The following is a 19,427-nucleotide window of genomic DNA, read 5'->3' as shown; positions in this document are numbered from 1 at the left end:
TTTACATATATCATGAAGGAGAATAGCAAGTATGGTTAACACACACATACACTTGTATACACAAAATTATCTTTTTTGTTTTGAGACAGAGTGTCACTCTGTTGCCCAAGCTGGAGTGCAGTGGCATGATCTTGGCTCACTGCAACCTCCGCCTCCGCCCAGGTTAAGCAATCCTTCTGCCTCAGCCTCCCAAGTAGCTGGGACTTCAGGCGCGTGCCACCATGCCCGGCTAATTTTTGTACTTTTCCTTCCTCCTTCCCCTCACAGACAATGATTATTATATGTAAGAGATGAATAAATCAACAGGTGTAATACAAACATAGGTATGTATTGAAAATCAGAAGTTCACAAAGTATTACAGAACAATTTGTAGAGCTGATAAAAACTAAGACAATTAAACTAGGTTATATTCTTGCTACTTAGACAAGAACTAATTATTTAATAAAAAGATATTCCTTTGTCCTACCACTGAGACTAGACATTTTAGAGGAAGTGCCAACTTCACCAGTCCTGAGAAAATTCCCACTGAAATCACTGTCATGTATCGACTAGGTACACAGACTTCATTCAATATCTCCAATACTGATACAGAATATATCAAAAGAGATATCGAGAATCATGAGCCCAATCTAGTCTAACTCACAGCTGGAAGTACTTGAAGTTTTTCATTCTCAAGTTGAAAAATGAGTATATAATGAATTCTTAAGCTCCTTAATCAAAATATGTTATCCAGGATAGATACAGAAATCGTATTTGCAAGATTCAGTATCACACCATGAATTACCTTCTGTGTGTGACAACTGGGGAACAGACACAAGAAACTTCCTGAGTGCTCAGTCAACAATAATTCGAAGTTGGTGAGGAAGTAGGGGAGGTTGCATAAAACAGCGCAAGTTATGGGAATCCTTGGACAGCTCTTCGTTGTCCAGGACTGTCCTAGCATTGCAGTGTGTGTAGTGCTCAGGGACCTCACGATAACTCTCTCTTTGTGTTATTACCTGCCCTCCACTGCCCCTTGCTTCCCATACATACATCCCTTAGGGGAATGGTGCTGCTTCATTCAACAGAGAATTCAGCTTGGTACATGCCACACAATTGATGTGCTGCTGAAGAAACATAAATTCACAGCTACTCTTCAAGGGCAGAGAAAATAGCTTTAAAGGTAAGAAAGATGCTTTAATTTACAGTGTGTACCTGAAGAATGCTTCTCAGACATGACTTTCAGATGTATGGTGCTCACCTGTGACAGGTACTTTGAACATTTCTTTATATTTTAAGATGAACATATGAAATTTCTATTTTTTATAGTTAAAAACTGGTGAAGTGGCCATCATTTCATATGGTTCCTATACTCTTGACTCCTATAATCCTCACAATAAATTTATGAGGTAGGAAACTGAGGTCTAAGTAACTCACAGCTAGTATGTGGTAAACACAATGCTGGGATATAGGTGGGCATTTTGGCTTCTGGAGTCAATGCCCTTGACCACTATGCATAGTGCCCCAACATCCCACACAAGCTTTCAGACCTTAGACTCCCAGAACGCAGGGCCTCATCATCTGATCATGTTAGGTGTCCAGCATGGAACCATATTTATAGGCAATGCCTAAATAGATACTATTAGAAGGAGTAATACATGATACAAAACTAAACTTCACTCACGACTCAAACACTTACTGTGTGACCTTGGACAAATGGTTCCCATTTCTGAGGGCTAAACTTTTCAGTCTATCACATAGAATGTATATGGATGCATTAAGGAAGGGAACAATATGATTGTATTTGCATTTTCAAAAGGATAGTCTGACAGTTGGGTGGAGATCACAATGGAGGTGGTTAAGACTATGAGAAAGCAGGAGGTGATGAGATTCTGAATAAAGGCAATACGTAAGAGCAGAATATAGATCACCTCAATGTATCCTGAAAAAAAGTGGGCAGCATAGCCTTGGGTAAGTTAGCTTTTCTATGCCTCAATTTTCTCCTTTTTGAAGAGGAATAATAATACCAAGTTGTACTTTTTGAGTTTCCATCTCTTCCTCAGACATATATATACATGTCTGAGGAACACACATATATATATGTTCTGCAGGATATGATTACACTTCCGATTTAATTAGCAAAATATTTATTAGAAGCCAGAGGACCACAGAGTCCAGGTCCTTCTAGAGGTTAGGAGCAGGTAAAGTATATCTTGGTGTTGCTTTTGAACTTTTCTCTGGCTTCCAGTTTCCTAAGAAAGCTAATGCTGCCAGTGGCACTATCCATACAGGGTGCAGTCCTTCTGGGTCTGAAGAAACACCTGAAGATTAATATACCAAAGTTTTATGAAATTGATACCTACATCTCGAATACTTTATGCACATCCATTCAAAAGAGATTTCCATTTCATGGTTCCCTTCCACACACAGGCATCCCCCTCTTCCTTCCTCTGATTTTTTTTTCTTTTTTCCTGCAGCCTTTGACATCCCACATTATTCGTTTTCTTGTCTATTGCCCATCTTCTCCAACTAGAACATAAGTTCGGTGCAGAAAAGTCTAATTTTGTTCAATGCTGTATTTCTACAGACTAGAAAGGTAGTAGAAAGGTACCTGAGATATAGCAAGTGCTCATCAAACTTGGTTAAGTGAATGAATGAATGGGTATATGAATATATTTATCTCGGACTAGCTTTGTGAGAAGACATCTCAAAACCAAGCTTGCATCTACCAATAGAGCATTTTGTCATCTAGTAAAACCTCCAGACCCCAAAGAAAATGCACCATGCAGAACTTAAAAAAAATCCTTTAAAATGCATTACTCTAGTACTTTTTCTTGCCAGTAATGAGAGGAGAAAAACAAAGTCTGAATAACTGTTGCTTACACACATTTAAAATTACAATACATTACACTCTTCTCACCAGGCACCATTAAGTTCAGGAGAACATGCCTTTGTATATATTTTAAAATATACACCAAAGTGTTTTTCTTTGAAATATGCACTAAAATTTGCTGTAAAAATGTACATTAATTTAAGTGAATTCAGAAGAATGATTGGACTAGGGAAAATAAATTAATTATTCATGTCACCAGTATTTTTTAAATGCACAGTGGTTATCAGGAACATATATAATTATAAGTAATGCTATTATTTTTTTATAGCAAAGCTACAGCTAAGGTTAATTAATATTTTTAATAAAAATAAAATTTTGTTCTTTGAAGTTGCAAAATGTATTTTGTTAGCTCTAAATATTTTTCAAGGAAATGTGTGTGAATTCTGCTTACATTTTTCAAACAAATAATATTCATTTTTCATGAGTACCTCCAAAGCCTCCAAGCAAGCAACAGAAGTGTCCAATATATTCAAACATTCTTTTCTTGCATAAACATTAATTGGGTTCTTTTTCAGAAAACCCAACTGGGAATCAAATGCCACTGACTTTAATAGGATGTCTCTCATATGTGAAATGAATGTCTCTTACAATCTACCAATGATATTTCTTGAACTCTCAATAGTTCCTTTCCTTGAGTAGGTTTGCTAACTCCACCCTGAAAAAATGCCTAACTGAAACCATGGAACTGCTCCAATACATTTCACTCATATTTACTGATTCTGTCTCACTTTATAATTTAATTTCTTCCCAAGAGTTGCAAACTATAGTCAAAAACCAGAATCTCTCAAAATTTTATTCTCTCTCTTTTCTCAACATTGTTGAAACAAGATGAAAAGAAAATAAAAAAGGTTATGGATTCTAAAAACCAGGCAAGGATGCCACAGACAAATTTTGCTCTGAATATAAAGAACAGGACATAATATGTATTATTCTTATGAAGTATGCTTTTCTTGCAAAGGTAAATTTTGGATATGCTGCAAAAGTAGAGTATAATATAATTTATAGACCAAATGGCATACTTTTGAGAGTCAAAAATATACTATTAATAATTACACAGAACATCAGGTATGCACAGGTACTATCCAGGCCAACTGGGCTGCATGGCCACATGATGGAAGACAGAGGTGAAATCTATGTTTTGGTAAATAATCATGAGAAGACCTAATTAAGAGCATCATCACTAGAATCAAAGAAATCTTAGAGCTGAGTACAACTTAAGAGTTTCCTAGTTCAACCTACTTATTTTACAGAGGCAGCAAGGCCAAAGTACAATGATGTGACCCAAGTTGTCCAAGTCACATGACGAGGTAGGTGGTTGTGTTGAAAGTGGAAACCAGGTCTCCTCGTTCATCATGCTCTTTCCATTATACTACAATCTCTCTACAGTATGTATGTATTCTCTATAGTATGTATGTAGCTTGTAAAATATTCTCAAAGGAAAGAACAAAAAGATCGTAAAATGTGCTATAAAGAACATTCCAGAAATGATGTCACAAGCTTGATCGTAAAAGAAACAGCACAGTTCAATTTTCCTTTCTTTGTGGACAGGCAAAGGAAGGAAGTGTCCTCTTCATGTTGGCTTACATGTACTCATCTCATAAGACATTGCAAGTTTAATTAGAAGAGGGGGAACATTTAGCAGCCAAAAAAGTTGCACGATACTCCTGCCACATGCCAAGAAGCTCTCAGAATCTCCAAGAACTTTATACCACCAATAGTTTTTGTGAATATTTGCTTTCTGAGATTAGCCTTCTGGAAAGTTTCATAAAATGAGGAGGCCTTATGGAAACATTTAAAAATTAAATATTCCAAGTAAAATGAATTTTATAAATTTTATGTAATCCACATAAAAAGTACTATCAATATTGTCATATTCACATTAAAAAGGAACAATTCGATCAGAAGTTTTGGTAAATGTCCCTATTATTTCTTGATATAAATCACATCTTCCTAAAGTAAACATTGGGCTGAAAATTGATTATCATTCAAAGCAAAACTTTTTTTTTTTTTTTTTTTACTTTTAAAAGGATATTTACTTTAAGTAGGAATACAAACAGGACTTTATGGAGGATATTTTGATGAACACTACTATATTCTCTGAGTCTGTGAAAACTGAAATACATTTCTTCCCTATTACTATCCCTGCAGGATGGCTGAACAAACCTCATCTCATCTATTTGAAATGAGTCCAATTTAATTCTGCCTGACCAAAAATCTGTTTCCATAGTTTTAAAACATGCAATCACCCCAAGGTACATTGCCATTGTAGCTTAAGTGGCTCAGTGTTATCACTGAGAAAAATGCACTTTGATTGAGAAAACAGTCCAGTGTGGCTTTTGAAAAATGAAATGACCCTTTCTGATACACAATTTAGTAAGACAGTTGATAAAAGCAGGCGGATATGGCCACTATGGACAACATTTAAAGGAAGATGCTTCATCCAACCTGTAAAAATAGGTCAAAGGTTACAGTTTCGAAATTAACATTAGAAATTTATCTCATATTTAAACTTCCTGGTTTAAATATTACTGTATTTAGAGGACAATTGAAAAGTCAATTATGAATTATGGAAAATTTTCAACAAATTATTCCATCACTCAAATATAAATAAATTGCTTTCTTCCCTAATGTTTTTTCCCCATACATACATGTTGTTATCTGTATTCATATATATATCTCACTACTTAAGAGATTTTAAAACCTATTAGCCCAACTTTAAAATACTGTTGCTACTACTGAATACTTGTAACATATTAAGTCAAATTCTTTAATTACTGACACTGGTTTATTACAAAGCTAACAATTTTAAATATCTATTTTTAAATGAACCTAATAATCTTTTATTTAAGTCAATATCTCCTCAAATGAACCAAGTATTCACTAATTAATTAGATCATTTACATCTATAAACTGCTGCTGTCTTCAAACATGTAATAGCTTATAATAAAAGAGGCTCTTTTCATTGGCAATTAATGAGCAGTTAACTCTTTACCTTCTGCATTTTAATATTATAAAATGCATAAATCTTTATTTCTGCATTTCTACGTATTTAGCTTTCAAATGAAACAGCTGTTTTGTACTTAAAAATAATATTTCTTAATATATGTTACTAATTGACAAAATACATAAAACCAATGCTGATAATATTTTCTTCTTTTGGGACACACCTGGTTTATATAGGAGATTTGGCAACTGTAATCTCATTAATGATAAAACAAGACTACTAAGAAAAATACCTGATTATTTCAAATTATATTCATAAAAGCATTCCTAACTCTGAATGTCCTCTTGTGAATTATTTTAGATAAAGGAAAGTCTATCAATTTATTTGTTTCATTTTTCCTGTATCAGATTTACTGTAATAACTTGCTTATCAGTAAGTGAACCATAAATCTACAGCAGTAACAAATCATTAATGAAACATTAGCAAAGAATGTTAAATGGAGCTATTGGGCAAACATAAATCTTTCTAAAGTCACAAGTCTTTATCCAAGGAACTAAGTGCTATGATGTTATTGGCAACCTTATAAATCCTAACGAGAGAAAATCAACAAAAGGATCACATTGCAGGCAAACAGTCCTACTAAAATGTATATTCCTTGAGGGCAGGGGTTTTGTTTGCTGTTACCAATATATCCTCATGCCTAGAAAAGTATCTGGCACATGTAGACAGTGATCAATAAATATATATTTGTGAACACCCTATAAGACATCCCATTTTATTTTGTAGCCAAATGCAAATAGGAAAAGAAAAGAAAAGAGAGAAAAATGAAAATAAGTGCACATGTAGGTACAATATACCCAACACTACATTTAATTTGCATTTTTTGTATTTTTTGCCCATCCCTTTTCTAGGACATTTTCTCTTCATCTATTCTGTTCCTCTCACCCTTTTCCATTCAAAGTAAAAATCAGAGTCAATTTTCTTCATTTTCTGGGAAACATGTTAATTCATATTTAGGGTGCTGATACAAACAGAATTTGCCTTCTATTATTTTCCTTCCAAACTGGATGCAGGTCTGTTTCAAATGCAAGAAGTAAAAGCAAATTTAAATATAATTATCATTCTTGCTTCTTCAGAATGCATTTTTCTGGAAAAGTAGGGATCGTGTATTTGGAAAAGCTTTAAATGGCACCTACTGAATATACTCACTGTCAGTAAAACAGAACAAAATGAAACAATTAATTTTGGACCAAGGATAATACACAATTCTGAAAAAATTAACAACTGGATACATACAAAGGCTGCAAATACCAACAGGAATCTAATGGCATTTGAACAGCATCTAACAGCATTTCGAATAAGGTTTTTTTTTTTTTCCCTGTGTTCTTCACTGATGGAACACCAATATTCAAACCAGTGCCTGAAATGTAGTAGGCAATCAATAATTATGTCCTGATTGAAATAACATACTTCCAAGTTGTGCAAATGCCACATTTAAAAATCATATTCTTCAAAAATTTTAGGCACAAGATTGAAATAAGCTAATTAGAGTTAATTGTAGGTGAGGGCAATTAATCACATATACAAAATACCTCATATTTTGGGTTTGTGTGCTCAGATAAACCAATAGAATGTTTTTTTATTTTTAAATAAATAGTGAAAGAGTATACCCATCATTCACCAAGAAAGCCACATGGCTGGCTATCAATTCAAAACTTTAAACTTCAAAATACTATAGAAGTATTGTACTATTAAAATATCTCTTTTAAGATTAAATTTGCCTTGATTTTATTTTGAAGTGCTGAGCTTAAACAGACAAGGTTTTCAAATATTTCATTAACTTGTTCATTTAAACTAAAAAGTGAAAATCCTATGTAATTAGCAGACAATCTACTCAGCTTGGGCCAGAGGAGGGTTATGGAATCAAGACTATCATTTAGCATCTAACAAACCAAAACAAAATCTTTTGTAAAAGTCCACAAACCTCTAATGAACAACATACACACATTTCATATTCAAACGGAATGCATTATGTTAAGCTAGTCTCAAAGGAAGCTGTAGTGCCTAAGATCAGAAAAATGTTCCAATTTAGAAAAGACACATATGCAGAAAAGCCCACTATCATAAATAATATAGGATGAAAATGAAGGAATAAAATCCACAGGCTCACCTGGCTAATGGGTTCTTTTGTCGGGGGCTTTCCTCTTCTGGCTGTGCTAGTAGCCAGGGTCGTGGTAGTCTCCATAATTGATGTGGACATCTCTGATTGCATGGCAGTGGCTGTCGACTCAGTTGTCATAGAGGAAGGCACTTCACCAACCAGTCTCACATTTCCCACTATGGCGATGTTGGCATCGTTTTCGGCTGCCATATTCAGAACTTTCAAGCCATTGTAGTAAAGCCCAGAGAGCTGGCCCTGGAAGGGCTGGCCCTGCTCTTTCCCGCCAATTATTATGGTTGCTTGGCTATTGAAGATTGTGAGCTGACGCCCTGTAAAAATAATATTACATACATGCAAAAATGTTGATTGTGAACTCTATATCTACAATGGATGATAAAACAGATCTTTCATGGGGTGAATAATGGGAGCAATAAACTATAAGAGAGGCATTTGACTCATAATTCATTGCTTATAAATGAGGTGTCCATGAAATGCATAATTATTGGCAAATACTTGTAAATTCTCAACTTATTATAAATGTAGTGCTTTTGCTAAAAGACCAATCAAAGATATGTATTACAAATCAGTTTTTAGTGGATCCCTTTTCCCTTTTACATCAAGATCTTATATTGTTGGCATCTTAAGTCTAAATTGTTAAATTTTAAAAATGTAAGATAACATTTCAAGTATTTGTCATTCTGAAATTACCACTGACAGAAACTAATACATAGCAGCTGAAATCTAATTTAAATTTTATGGTAAAAATTTCATAATTCACATAATGTCCACATATATCTATATGTTATTCTTTAGTGCTGTTTATTTTTTGAAGGCAATTATTCATTGTTATTTGAATTATTCTATTTTTCCGGCAATCACACTGAAAAGAAATTCATGGTTTACACCGAGCATGTCAGAGACAAAAAAATTCTAAAAATATTTTTCTGATTGGCTTTCAGCAAGTCTATCAAAACAAAACAAAATGAAAAAAAAAATAGCTTCAGATGTAAAAAGCGGCTTCAGGAATGATACACAAACTGATGGAGAAATTATGGCACATTTCCATCAAACAGCAATCCTTAATAACAGTACCATTATCATCAAATTGAGTATCCAGTTTTAGCAGATTGCCCTCTGCTCATAAAAGCATGCACACAACTTTAAGTTCAGTTTTAATATGGGCTTGTTCCCAAATCCTCTTAGAAGGTTGCAAATGTTAAAGGGACTTCATTATGACCGGCAATTCATATTGCCCACTATTTAAGATTCCTAGAGTTTAAACAAAGAGTTTTTGTTTTTTTCAGGACCATAATAAAGATATCAGAACTACATATATTTTAGTTAATAATTTAGAGGCTGGAACATGTAATATAGTCTATGAATGATTTATCATTTTGGGTTAATGCTTGCTGTGAGTACCCTCATAGATTGAGTTAGTGGATTATATTTAACAGTCCCTTTAACCTTAAGTTAACTGGGTAAGATTATTAAACAGCTGGTACGTCTAAAAATGTATAGAAATTATTATACAAGGTATGCAAATATTACTATCTACATTTTACTGTTTTAAAGTTGTTTTTAATTTAGTTTTACGGAAAATTTATTTTTTATGTTTATTAGTGTTACAATGAAGTACTACTTGGTTATGTTCAAATTATTTTTTTATTTGAAGTTTTAATCAATGTTTTTTACCTTTGTCGAGTAGCCATTCATCAACTACTCGACCAAGTCGATATGGAATTCGCTGTCTAGCAATCGCCAGGCGCTCGTTATCATTGTTTCCTTTAAAGTTTAAAGAGACATTTCATTGGTTAAAATCTGTAAGGTCAAAGGTTAAAAGTTAATACTTAAAGATTGAGCTATACAGTTGCCACATGATTTTTTGAAATTTGGAATTTTAAAAAGTTCTACCTAGAACATTTCATGTTTCAGACTTGTCATTCATTCATTTATTTTATTTTAGCAAACAAAATTATTCCTATGTTAATTGAAAATTAGAAATCTGCATTTGAGCTAGGTTATTAAACTTATGTTATAGACAGACCCGAACAACCAATTTAAACAGCATATAATAGCTTTACAAAAAATGACCATTGACCTCAGGGTTTTGTCTTTTTGATGTTTCTTATTAACTAGTTAAACATGTTCAGGTGAAACAGGTTTAAGTTTTCAAAATACATTCAACCTCTTATTCCAGATTAATAATTTATGATCACCAAACTTAATACCATATTTGGCACACTGAAGCATCTAAAATAGGCCTAGCATACTTTATTTCCTAGTCAGAAAACAGAAATTCTTATTCACCTCATTTAAGAAAACAACAAAGTCCAAATAGTTCTTGTGTATTTCACACAAATTGATTTATCAATCACTTGGACATCACAAGAGAATGCATCTTTCATCATCCAGATATGTTATTACAGGAAAAGGCTTTGACAAAAGTGACTTTATTTGAGTGTCCTTGAGTTTCATTTAAAGCTTAACATGTTGAAGCAAATAACATTTGAAAAAATAATTATATGTATGTTTTTATGTAGTCAAATATCTGCTTTTTATTAAGTTATTCTTTAAAAGCATGACAGCTTAAGGAACGAATATAAGCCACAAACAGTGGCCCCTATTCATAGATCTAACCTAAGTGAGAGCCCTGCTTCTTTGCATAAAAAATTATCTGCTAGAAACACTGTTTAAATTGACCTTGAATATTGCTTGCAAATAGATGAGTGTTTTCTTGATCTGTAGAGCACTTAGGAAGAATCTGAGACGCCATCTCGGTGTTCAGTTGTGTATAATGCAAGAAGAGATTTTCTATTCCATTAGAGTTAACTAACATGGAAATTTAAGCTAAGACATTTTGGCATTAGCTCAGATGAGGACTCAGAGGTGAAAGAAATGTTGAATGGTAGCACTATCTGCATAAAAAGACTGGAGTATTTTGTTAGAGAAGATAAATGAATAGATTTACATTTTATTCCTCTGATTTAGAATAATTTATAAGTGCTTTCTTTTGCTACTCTTATAATACATTATACTTACCACAATAAGCCCAGCATAATACTGATTACACACTTTTGGAGAGATAGAAAAGAACTATCTTTCAGACCTCATCAATTTGTCATCTGAATGTCTATATGACTGAAAATATTTCACACATTAATATTTAATTTAAAATGTAAATATCAAAGTCAAGGCCAATATAAAGTTTAATGAAAACATTAATATGTATTTCTCTGTATTCTGTGATCACTAAAACATTGTAAAATAATATTTTATAATGTGGGAATATAGTTTTGTTAAACTAATAATTTTTTTAAAAGGACACAAATGGTACAAAATTCCAACCCTGTCTTCATTTTTTAAAAGTGTACAAAATTTGTGTTCTCTTTTGTGTGTTTGCATATATGCATATTTGGAAATTTTTTTTAATGTAATATTAATTACTTTAGGACAGTGTGATTATTGATCAATTATATGTTTTTGGCTTATAAGTGATTTTATATAATAAGCATGTTTGACATGTGTAATTTGAAAAGCAATCACAAAATATTTTCAAAAATACATGCCCTTTGCTCTATAGTCTTATTTGTCACTCAATACTCATACCAACTCACACTGGCATAACACTTCTGACAACTTTATGATTAGGTGGTTCCTCATGTTTTTCATGCTAGAGTCTTCCAATCATCAGGCATGACCCACATTCTCTCAGACACCATCCGAATCTAGGTCGCAAATCCCTCTTGCCCAATTACTACTACAGTCTATTGACAGACCTCTCTACATCTTCTCTGTGATTAATCACACCCATTTTCCACATATAAGCCAATATCTAATCATGTCACTTGTCTAGTATAACCCTTCCCATTTCTCTTAGGATAAAATCTCAGACCCTTAGTGAAATTTGTAAGTACTTCCACAATCTGGTCCCTTCCTACCTCCCTGTCCTCTCTCACGGCCATCACTGCCTCACTCTGCTCTTTTTATCCTTATGAGACTTCTTTCAATTCTTCCAAATCTTTTCTTTCTTCTCTCTGGGACTTTGCACATGTAGCTTCCTTTATGGAAAATACTCTCCCTTGTTCCCACCTCATCTCTATCTTTCATTAGCTAACCATTACTAATTAATGGAATCTTCTTTGTAGGAACGTTGCTTCCCCAGAAGGTATTCCCTGATGTCATCAGGTTACATTAGGACACTTGACTATATTATTTGTAGCTCCTGAAACATGCCCTTTAGAAAGAAGCATTGAACCTGTAATGGCAAATTTGATAGTTTGCCTTCAAACTCTGAATATCCCTCCATGAGGCCAAGTACTATGCTACTATGTGCAGTATTTATTATTTCTTCACTGCTTACTTGCACAATACCTATCACATACAATCCTATGAATATCTGTAGAATGAGGTAGTCAAGAAAACCTTGTTTTTAGTTCTGGTAGCTTCTGTTGCACTATTAACACATTCTTACAACCTAACAACATTAAAAAGAAAAAGAAAGCAAATACTAGTGTCCAGAGAATAAACCACTTGTAGCTAAGCCTCCCTTTGCACTTTCCAAAGGAAACACCATAAACCTCACTTATAATTTTATTTTTTGATGAATTGTCACTGATTTGAACACCTCTACAATCAGTTCATTATTTGTTTAATAATAAATTCCCCATGTCACAAAATTGGTAAACATAGTTATTATTAGTAGGGAAAGGTTGGGGAAAAAAGTCTAAACAAGACAGGTAGAGAAAAATCAAAGCTTTATAGATTATTTTAATGACTTTTAAAAAGATCACATAAACACATAAATACATTCACACATACATACCTAGAATTTGTCCTCAAACATTTGACTAGTACTAATAAAATAATTGTGTGATTGATATAGTATGACAGTATGATGTAAGTCAACAGAAGCTTTGGAGATCCTTGCTGAGACTCAGCTAAAGCAAGAACATAAACACTGAATTCCCAATGATTAACAGAGGTCACCTAACAACAACAATAAAACAATTTAGAAAATCGAATAGGCAGTAGACACAAGTTATGAAAATATGTGATAATATATAAGAAAGGTAGCCACACAAGGGGGTCATATCTTCCTACTACCCCAGAATATCAGATGCCTACTAATTCAGTGAGCACTGTTTTAAACTGAAGAACTTTTTAATTACAGGACAGACTTTATTCTTGTATGGGTAATGAATGGAAAATCAGATGGTGCTTATTCAATTCAATATATGCCTACTTTATTCTCTAAATTCTTTGTTCTCCTACTAGAATAAAAAACTAATGACTTTGTTCTCCTATTAGAATAAAAAACTAATGACTTTTCTGCTGCAGAATTATATGCAGATACATTGTGATATGGTTTAGCTGTCTCTCCACCCAAATCTCATCTTGGATTGTCGCTCCCATAATCCCTACAAGTGGCAGGACAGACCCAGTGGGATGTAATTGAATTATGGGGGTGGGTTTTTCCCATGCTGTTCTCATGAGAGTAAATAAGTCTCACAAGACCTGATGGTTTTATAAATGGCAGTTCCCCTGCAGATGGTCTCTTGCCTGTCACCAAGTAAGACATGACTTTGCTCCTCCTTCACCTTCTGCCATGGTTGTGAGGCCTCCCAACCATGTGGAATTGTGAGTCCATTAAACCTGTTTTTCTTTATAAATTACCCAGTCTTGGGTATTTCTTCACAGCAGTATGAAAATAGACTAATATAGTAAATTAGTACTGGTAAAGCGGAGTACTGTTATTAAGATACCTGAAAATGTGGAATTGACTTTGGAACTGGGTAACAGGCAGAGGATGTAACAGTTTGGAGGGCTCAGACAAAGACAGGAAGATGTGGGATAATTTGGAGCTTCCTAGAGACTTGTTGAATGATGTTGACCAAAAAGTCTAGGCTGAGGTGGTCTCATATGGAGATGAGGAACTTATTGGGAACTGGAGCAAAGGAAATTGTTGCTATGTTTTAGCAAAGAGACTGGCAGCATTTTATCCCTGCTCTACAGATCAGTGGAACATTGAACTTGAGAGAGATGATTTAGAGTATCTGGTGAAAGAAACTTCTAAGCAGCAAAGTGTTCAAGACGTGACTTGTGTGCTCTTAAAAGCATTCAGTTTTATTCATTTATAAAGATACAGTTTGGAATTGGAACTTATGTTTAAAATGGAAGCAGAGCATAAAAGTTCAGAAAATTTTCAGCCTGACAATGCAATAGAAAAGAAAAACCCTTGTCCTGAGGAGAAATTCAAGCCAGCTGAAGAAATTTGCATAGGTAATGAGGACCCAAAGGTTAACTGCCAGGACAATGAGGAAAATGTCTCCAGAGCATGTCAGACATCTTCACAACAGCACTTCCTATCACAAGCCAGGAGGCCTAGGAGGAAAAAAATGTTTTTGTGGGCTGAGCCCTGGGTCTTGCTGTTTGTGCAGTCTCAGGACTCAGGTGTCTTGCATCCTAGCTGTGGCTAAAAGGGGCAAATGTACAGCTCAGGTCGTTGCTTCAGAGGGTGCAAGCCCCAAACCTTGGTGGCTTACATGTAGTGTTGAGCCTGTGGGTGCACAGAAGTTAAGTATTGAGGTTTGGAAACCTCTACCTAGATTTCAGAGGATGTATGAAAACACCTGAATGTCCAGGCAGAGGTGTGCTGCAGGGACAGAACCCTCATGGAGAACTTCTGCTAGGGCAGTGCAGAAAGAAAACGTGAGTGGGAGCCCCCACACAGAGTCTCCACTGGGGCACTACCTAGTGGAGCTGTGAGAAGAGGGCCACTGTCCTCCAGACACCAGAATGGTAGATCCACTGACAGCTTCCAACATGCACCTGGAAAAGCCACAGACACTTAACATCAGCCCATGAAAGCAGCCAGGAGGGAAGCGGCTGTACCCTGCAAAGCCACAGAGGCAGAGCTGCCCAAGACCATGAGAACCTTCCTCTTACATCAGCATGACCTGGATGTAAAACATGGAGTCAAAGGAGATCATTTTGGAGCTTTAAGATTTGACTGCCCCACTGTATTTCAGATTTGCATGGGGCCTGTAGACCCTTCGTTTTGGCCAATTTCTCCCATTTGGAACAGATATATTTACCCAATGCCTGCACCCCCACGGAATCTAGGAAGTACCTACCTTGCTTTTGATTTTATAGGCTCATAGGCAGAAAGGATTTGCCTTGTCTCAGATGAGACTTTGGACTGTTGACTTTTGAGTTAATGCTGAAATGAGTTAAGACTTTGGGAAACTGCTGGGAAGGCATAATTGATTTTGAAATGTGAGGACATGAGATTTGGGAGGGGCCAGGGATATGGTTTGGCTGTGTCCCCACCCAAATCTCATCTTGAATTCTAGCTCCCATAATCCCCATGTGTCATGGGAGACACCCAGGGGGAGGTAATTGAATCATGGGGACAGGTTTTTCTCATGGTGTTCTCATATAGTGAATAAGTGTCATGAGACCTCATGGTTTCATAAAGGCAGTTCCCCTGCACATGCTCTCTTGCCTGCCACCATGTAAGACATGCCTTTGCTCCTCCTTCGTCTTTCTGACATGAATGTGAGGCCTCCCCAGCCATATGTAACTGTGAATGCATTAAACCTCTTTTTCTTTATAAATCACCCAGTCTCCAGTATTTCTTCAAAGCAGTATGAAAATGGAAACATTGTGAAGACACATCTAAATAAAGTACAGCAACAATGTCTTTTTAATAGATGATTCCCCAAATCCTTCCACCATTAGGTATAAAATAGTTCAGAATGTTTAGGTTCTCCAGCGACTAGGCCTATATTTTTCCTTTACCTCATGATTTTCATAAAAATGTTGCATACTAAAAGGGGTAATGGAAGTATATTATTTTAAATAATTTCTCAAGATGTATTTTATTTCTTTACAAATTCATGGTGATATTTACTTGTAAAATATCATTCAGTAGCTTTGCATGATTTTGTTGATTATATTTAATACTGTCCATAGTTCAATATACATCTAGACCTTACATGCAATATAAAGGATATAAACCATTTGACTGGGAAAGGTCAAAGGCAAAAATAATTTCCAATGACCTTTTCTTTTCTTTGGAAAGGTTCAGGATCTAATATCAAATATGATGGGATATAGAAGCTTTACATACAGCATTTGTGAATGGTCAGTGTAAGCGGGCTTAAGCTGATAGGTGAGATGAAAAACAAGTGGAATGTCCCTGAAAATTCAAATCAAAACAAAGTTGAATCTTTCGAAGAAGACATTTTTACCTTCAAGTATTCTAAATCAGAGGTAAGGACAAAGCAATAAATGACCCACTTTTCAAAGATCTATACATTCCGGGTTATAAAAAGGGTCCAAAAGTAATTTCATCTTTTTCTAAAAGCATAAAACTCTACTATAGCAACATGCTGAGCAAATAGGCTTGATTTATAAAAGCAGAGCTTCTCATTGAATAGTTAAAAGATAACAATTTAGTCTCACACTTTTCCCATGATAAAAGCAGGATAGGATTTTCCTTTGATTTCTTTTTCCTCCAGTTAATTTTGTGGTTTGATCTGTTGGTACCTTCACTGAAAATGTCAGTGACAACATACATGCCTCTGCCGAAGTAATTTTCAAGCAATGAAACTGCATGTAAAATTTGGTTTTATTTTCCTTTGAATTTCAAAAAGAATTAAGTGTTTTTGACAGGAGGAAAGACTCCCTTCCCCCCAATCCCTGTAGTAATGCCATTGCAACAAGGTACAATCTCTAATTGTAAGGTATTAAATGTCATTGTAAGGTATTAAATATCATTAATACTTCAAACAAGTTTCCTGGGGTGAAGAATTCAAAGGAAAATCTGATGGCTTATATTTGGAATGTATACCCTCTATTTTGATTAAATCCCAGATAATTTTATTTGCCTATTTATATAGACTGAATGTTTGTATCTCCCAAAATTGATCTATTGAAAACTAATTCCAAATATGATAGCGTCAGGAGGTAAAACCTTTGGGAGCTGATTAGGTCATGAGGAAAGAGCTCTCATGAATGGGATTAGTGCCCTTATAAAAGAGGCTCCAGAAAACTCCCTTCCCTCCTTCTGTGATACGAGGATACAATGAAAAGATGTTCACCTGTGAACAATGAAGCAAGCCCTCACTAGAAATGGAATCTTGTACTTCCTAGTCTTCCCAATTGAAAGAAATAAACTTTTATTGTTTTTAAGCCACTCAGTTAATAATATTTTATTATAATTGCCCAAATGGACAAAAATACCATGTAACAATATTTAGTCACATTTTAGTCTATTTATTCTATATGAACAAGCAGACTTCCAGGAAATGAGAGTAATTACAAAGAATCAAGGTAAGCAGCACAAAGCAATAAAACTCAAATCCTTGACTTGGAGTTAAATTTCATGGTGTGACTCAGAGAACAAAGATAAATACAATTTTAATCATATTGTTACAACTATCGGTCAGTAGAGACAAGCTATATGAACATCACTGACATATAGTTTTTCTCCTTTCATTTTAGTTCTTCACTCTTGTGTAATTTCTCCTCAGAAATAAAAGTGTCAGCATTTGATATGACATATTAATATCTATGGGGAAAAAATAAAGAAAAACAATGCTATGAACCAAACATTTGCGCAGAATAATATGAAAATAAAAATAACAAGAACAAAAAGAGACTTGCTTCTTTGGAAGGCTTCTTATTTCTTGAGTTTTTAACATTGGGAAAAGAAACACAAAAGGATTCTGAAAGTCATCTATACCGCAAGAGAAGATTAGTAACCTGTGTATAGACTGATTTTTAAATGAGAACAAGACATTTTGATATATCTAGGCCCAGAAGGCAAAGTAATAGTTTTGTAAACATATTCTGATTCTAAGTGCAGCATAATCACGTAATTTTCAACTGAATGCAATGTGTATTGTTGTCATACAGACCATACAAATACCATAATGCCTCACTTGGCTGATAATGTTCCAAATAAATAGATTTTGAATATCGACACCTTTTGAGAAACAAACTTTTGAAAAATATAGCTATTCTAATAAAACATTTGTCTTACATATTACTTTATTTCCTACATCATTAAAATGTGTACATAACAAATACACATATCTAATTGGCTCCAGCTTACTCCAGTTTCATCTTGAACTACTTTTCTCTGACTCTTTAAATTAGTCACTTTGTAATTTTTTCAATTCCTTTAGCTAAGCCAATCCACTTTGAACCCGACATTCTCCTTTGCATTGCGAATTTCTTGCATCCCTGTGTACTCAACATCTCTGCCCACCTCAACATACACACACACACACACACATCTGAGGCTGGCTAAATTTTTTCTTTTTTAAATATCAGCTTATACATTTCTCAAGGAAGCATTCCCCGTGTCCCCTACTGCTCCACCAAATTACTCTACTTAATGAATTCTTCCACTATGCATTCTTAAAATACTTAGTAGCAATATCTATAATCATGATCAAATAAGTTCATGTAATTGATTCTAGATTCTAGATTCCTTGTGAGCAGGAGCCATGTCTATCTTGTTCAATGCTGTATGCCTTATGTATAACACAATGGTGAGCACATAGTAATTGCTTGTTAAGTAATTTCTAAATGAAAACTGAACCCATACAGTTATGCAAAAAATACCACTTGAGGTAATTTTTTGCATGATAATATAGTGGTATTTCTTGTTCAAGATCCATAAGGCAGTGAGATTGTTAGTGTCCACTTACATATATATATATATAGTCACAAACACCATTGGATTGTGAGAGGAATAGAACTTTGCAAAACGTTATAGTAAATTTTGCTTGGACGTCAAATTTCCTTTTTTCTTCTTGACCATTTAGTGTCCACTAATTACATATGTGTGTGTGTCTATTTAGTTTATTCAGTTTACTAGACACTAAACTAAATAGAGATAAAAATACGTGTCTCTATATATAATATATATAATTACTGATTCATATATATATAAAATGACTCAGTAACTCTGCTTATCTTTCATCAATTTTGAATTTGCCATTGTAGTACACAATAGGACAAATCTTTTAAATCTTATTTTTATGATTAATTACAAGTCAATGATTTATAGTCTGAGGTGAGCTCTACTGTGGTGCATACACATTAGCAGAAAAATTAATACCACGTGGGATCTTCTTTTTTTTTTTAAATTTTGTAGAGAGCTGATCATGCCAATCTTTGATTTGGTCGGGGGGAAATTTCTGCAAGTGCTTCAATTCTCTAATGACTGTGTACAAGAAACAGTCTTGGACTCGAGGAACCTTCAAAATATGTATCATCTCCAAGACTATATTTTCTAGATGAATTTTAGTGGTAAATTCTTTCAAATGAATTGAAATGTTGATACTCTGGTTCCTCTTCACATCGTATTAATCTTTTACTAAATTGAATCTTTTACTAAACTGAAATGTTAACCCTCCAAGGAGCATTTACTTCCA

The 19,427-nt window shown here is 34.4% G+C and overlaps 1 protein-coding gene across 22 annotated transcripts in view; it reads right to left on the bottom strand.

Annotated features, from left to right (window-relative positions):
- The window catches only part of NRXN1 (neurexin 1), a 1,113,820-nt gene that overhangs the window by 126,352 nt on the left and 968,041 nt on the right, over positions 1 to 19,427 (bottom strand). For 13 of the 22 annotated variants that reach the window (XM_063695881.1, XM_063695882.1, XM_019021142.4 and 10 more), the window contains 2 exons: positions 9,670 to 9,759; positions 7,987 to 8,306 (listed from right to left, as the gene is read on the bottom strand). In XM_063695881.1, coding sequence (XP_063551951.1) covers positions 7,987 to 8,306; positions 9,670 to 9,759 — 410 coding nt within the window. The remainder of the gene's footprint in view (positions 1 to 7,986; positions 8,307 to 9,669; positions 9,760 to 19,427) is intronic. The other 9 variants (XM_019021155.4, XM_055377879.2, XM_063695886.1 and 6 more) reach the window with 1 other exon arrangement.

Source organism: Gorilla gorilla, chromosome 12, assembly GCF_029281585.2.
Source record: "Gorilla gorilla gorilla isolate KB3781 chromosome 12, NHGRI_mGorGor1-v2.1_pri, whole genome shotgun sequence".
Classification (NCBI taxonomy): Eukaryota; Metazoa; Chordata; class Mammalia; order Primates; family Hominidae; genus Gorilla; species Gorilla gorilla.
This window is presented reverse-complemented; position numbering and strand designations above follow the sequence as displayed.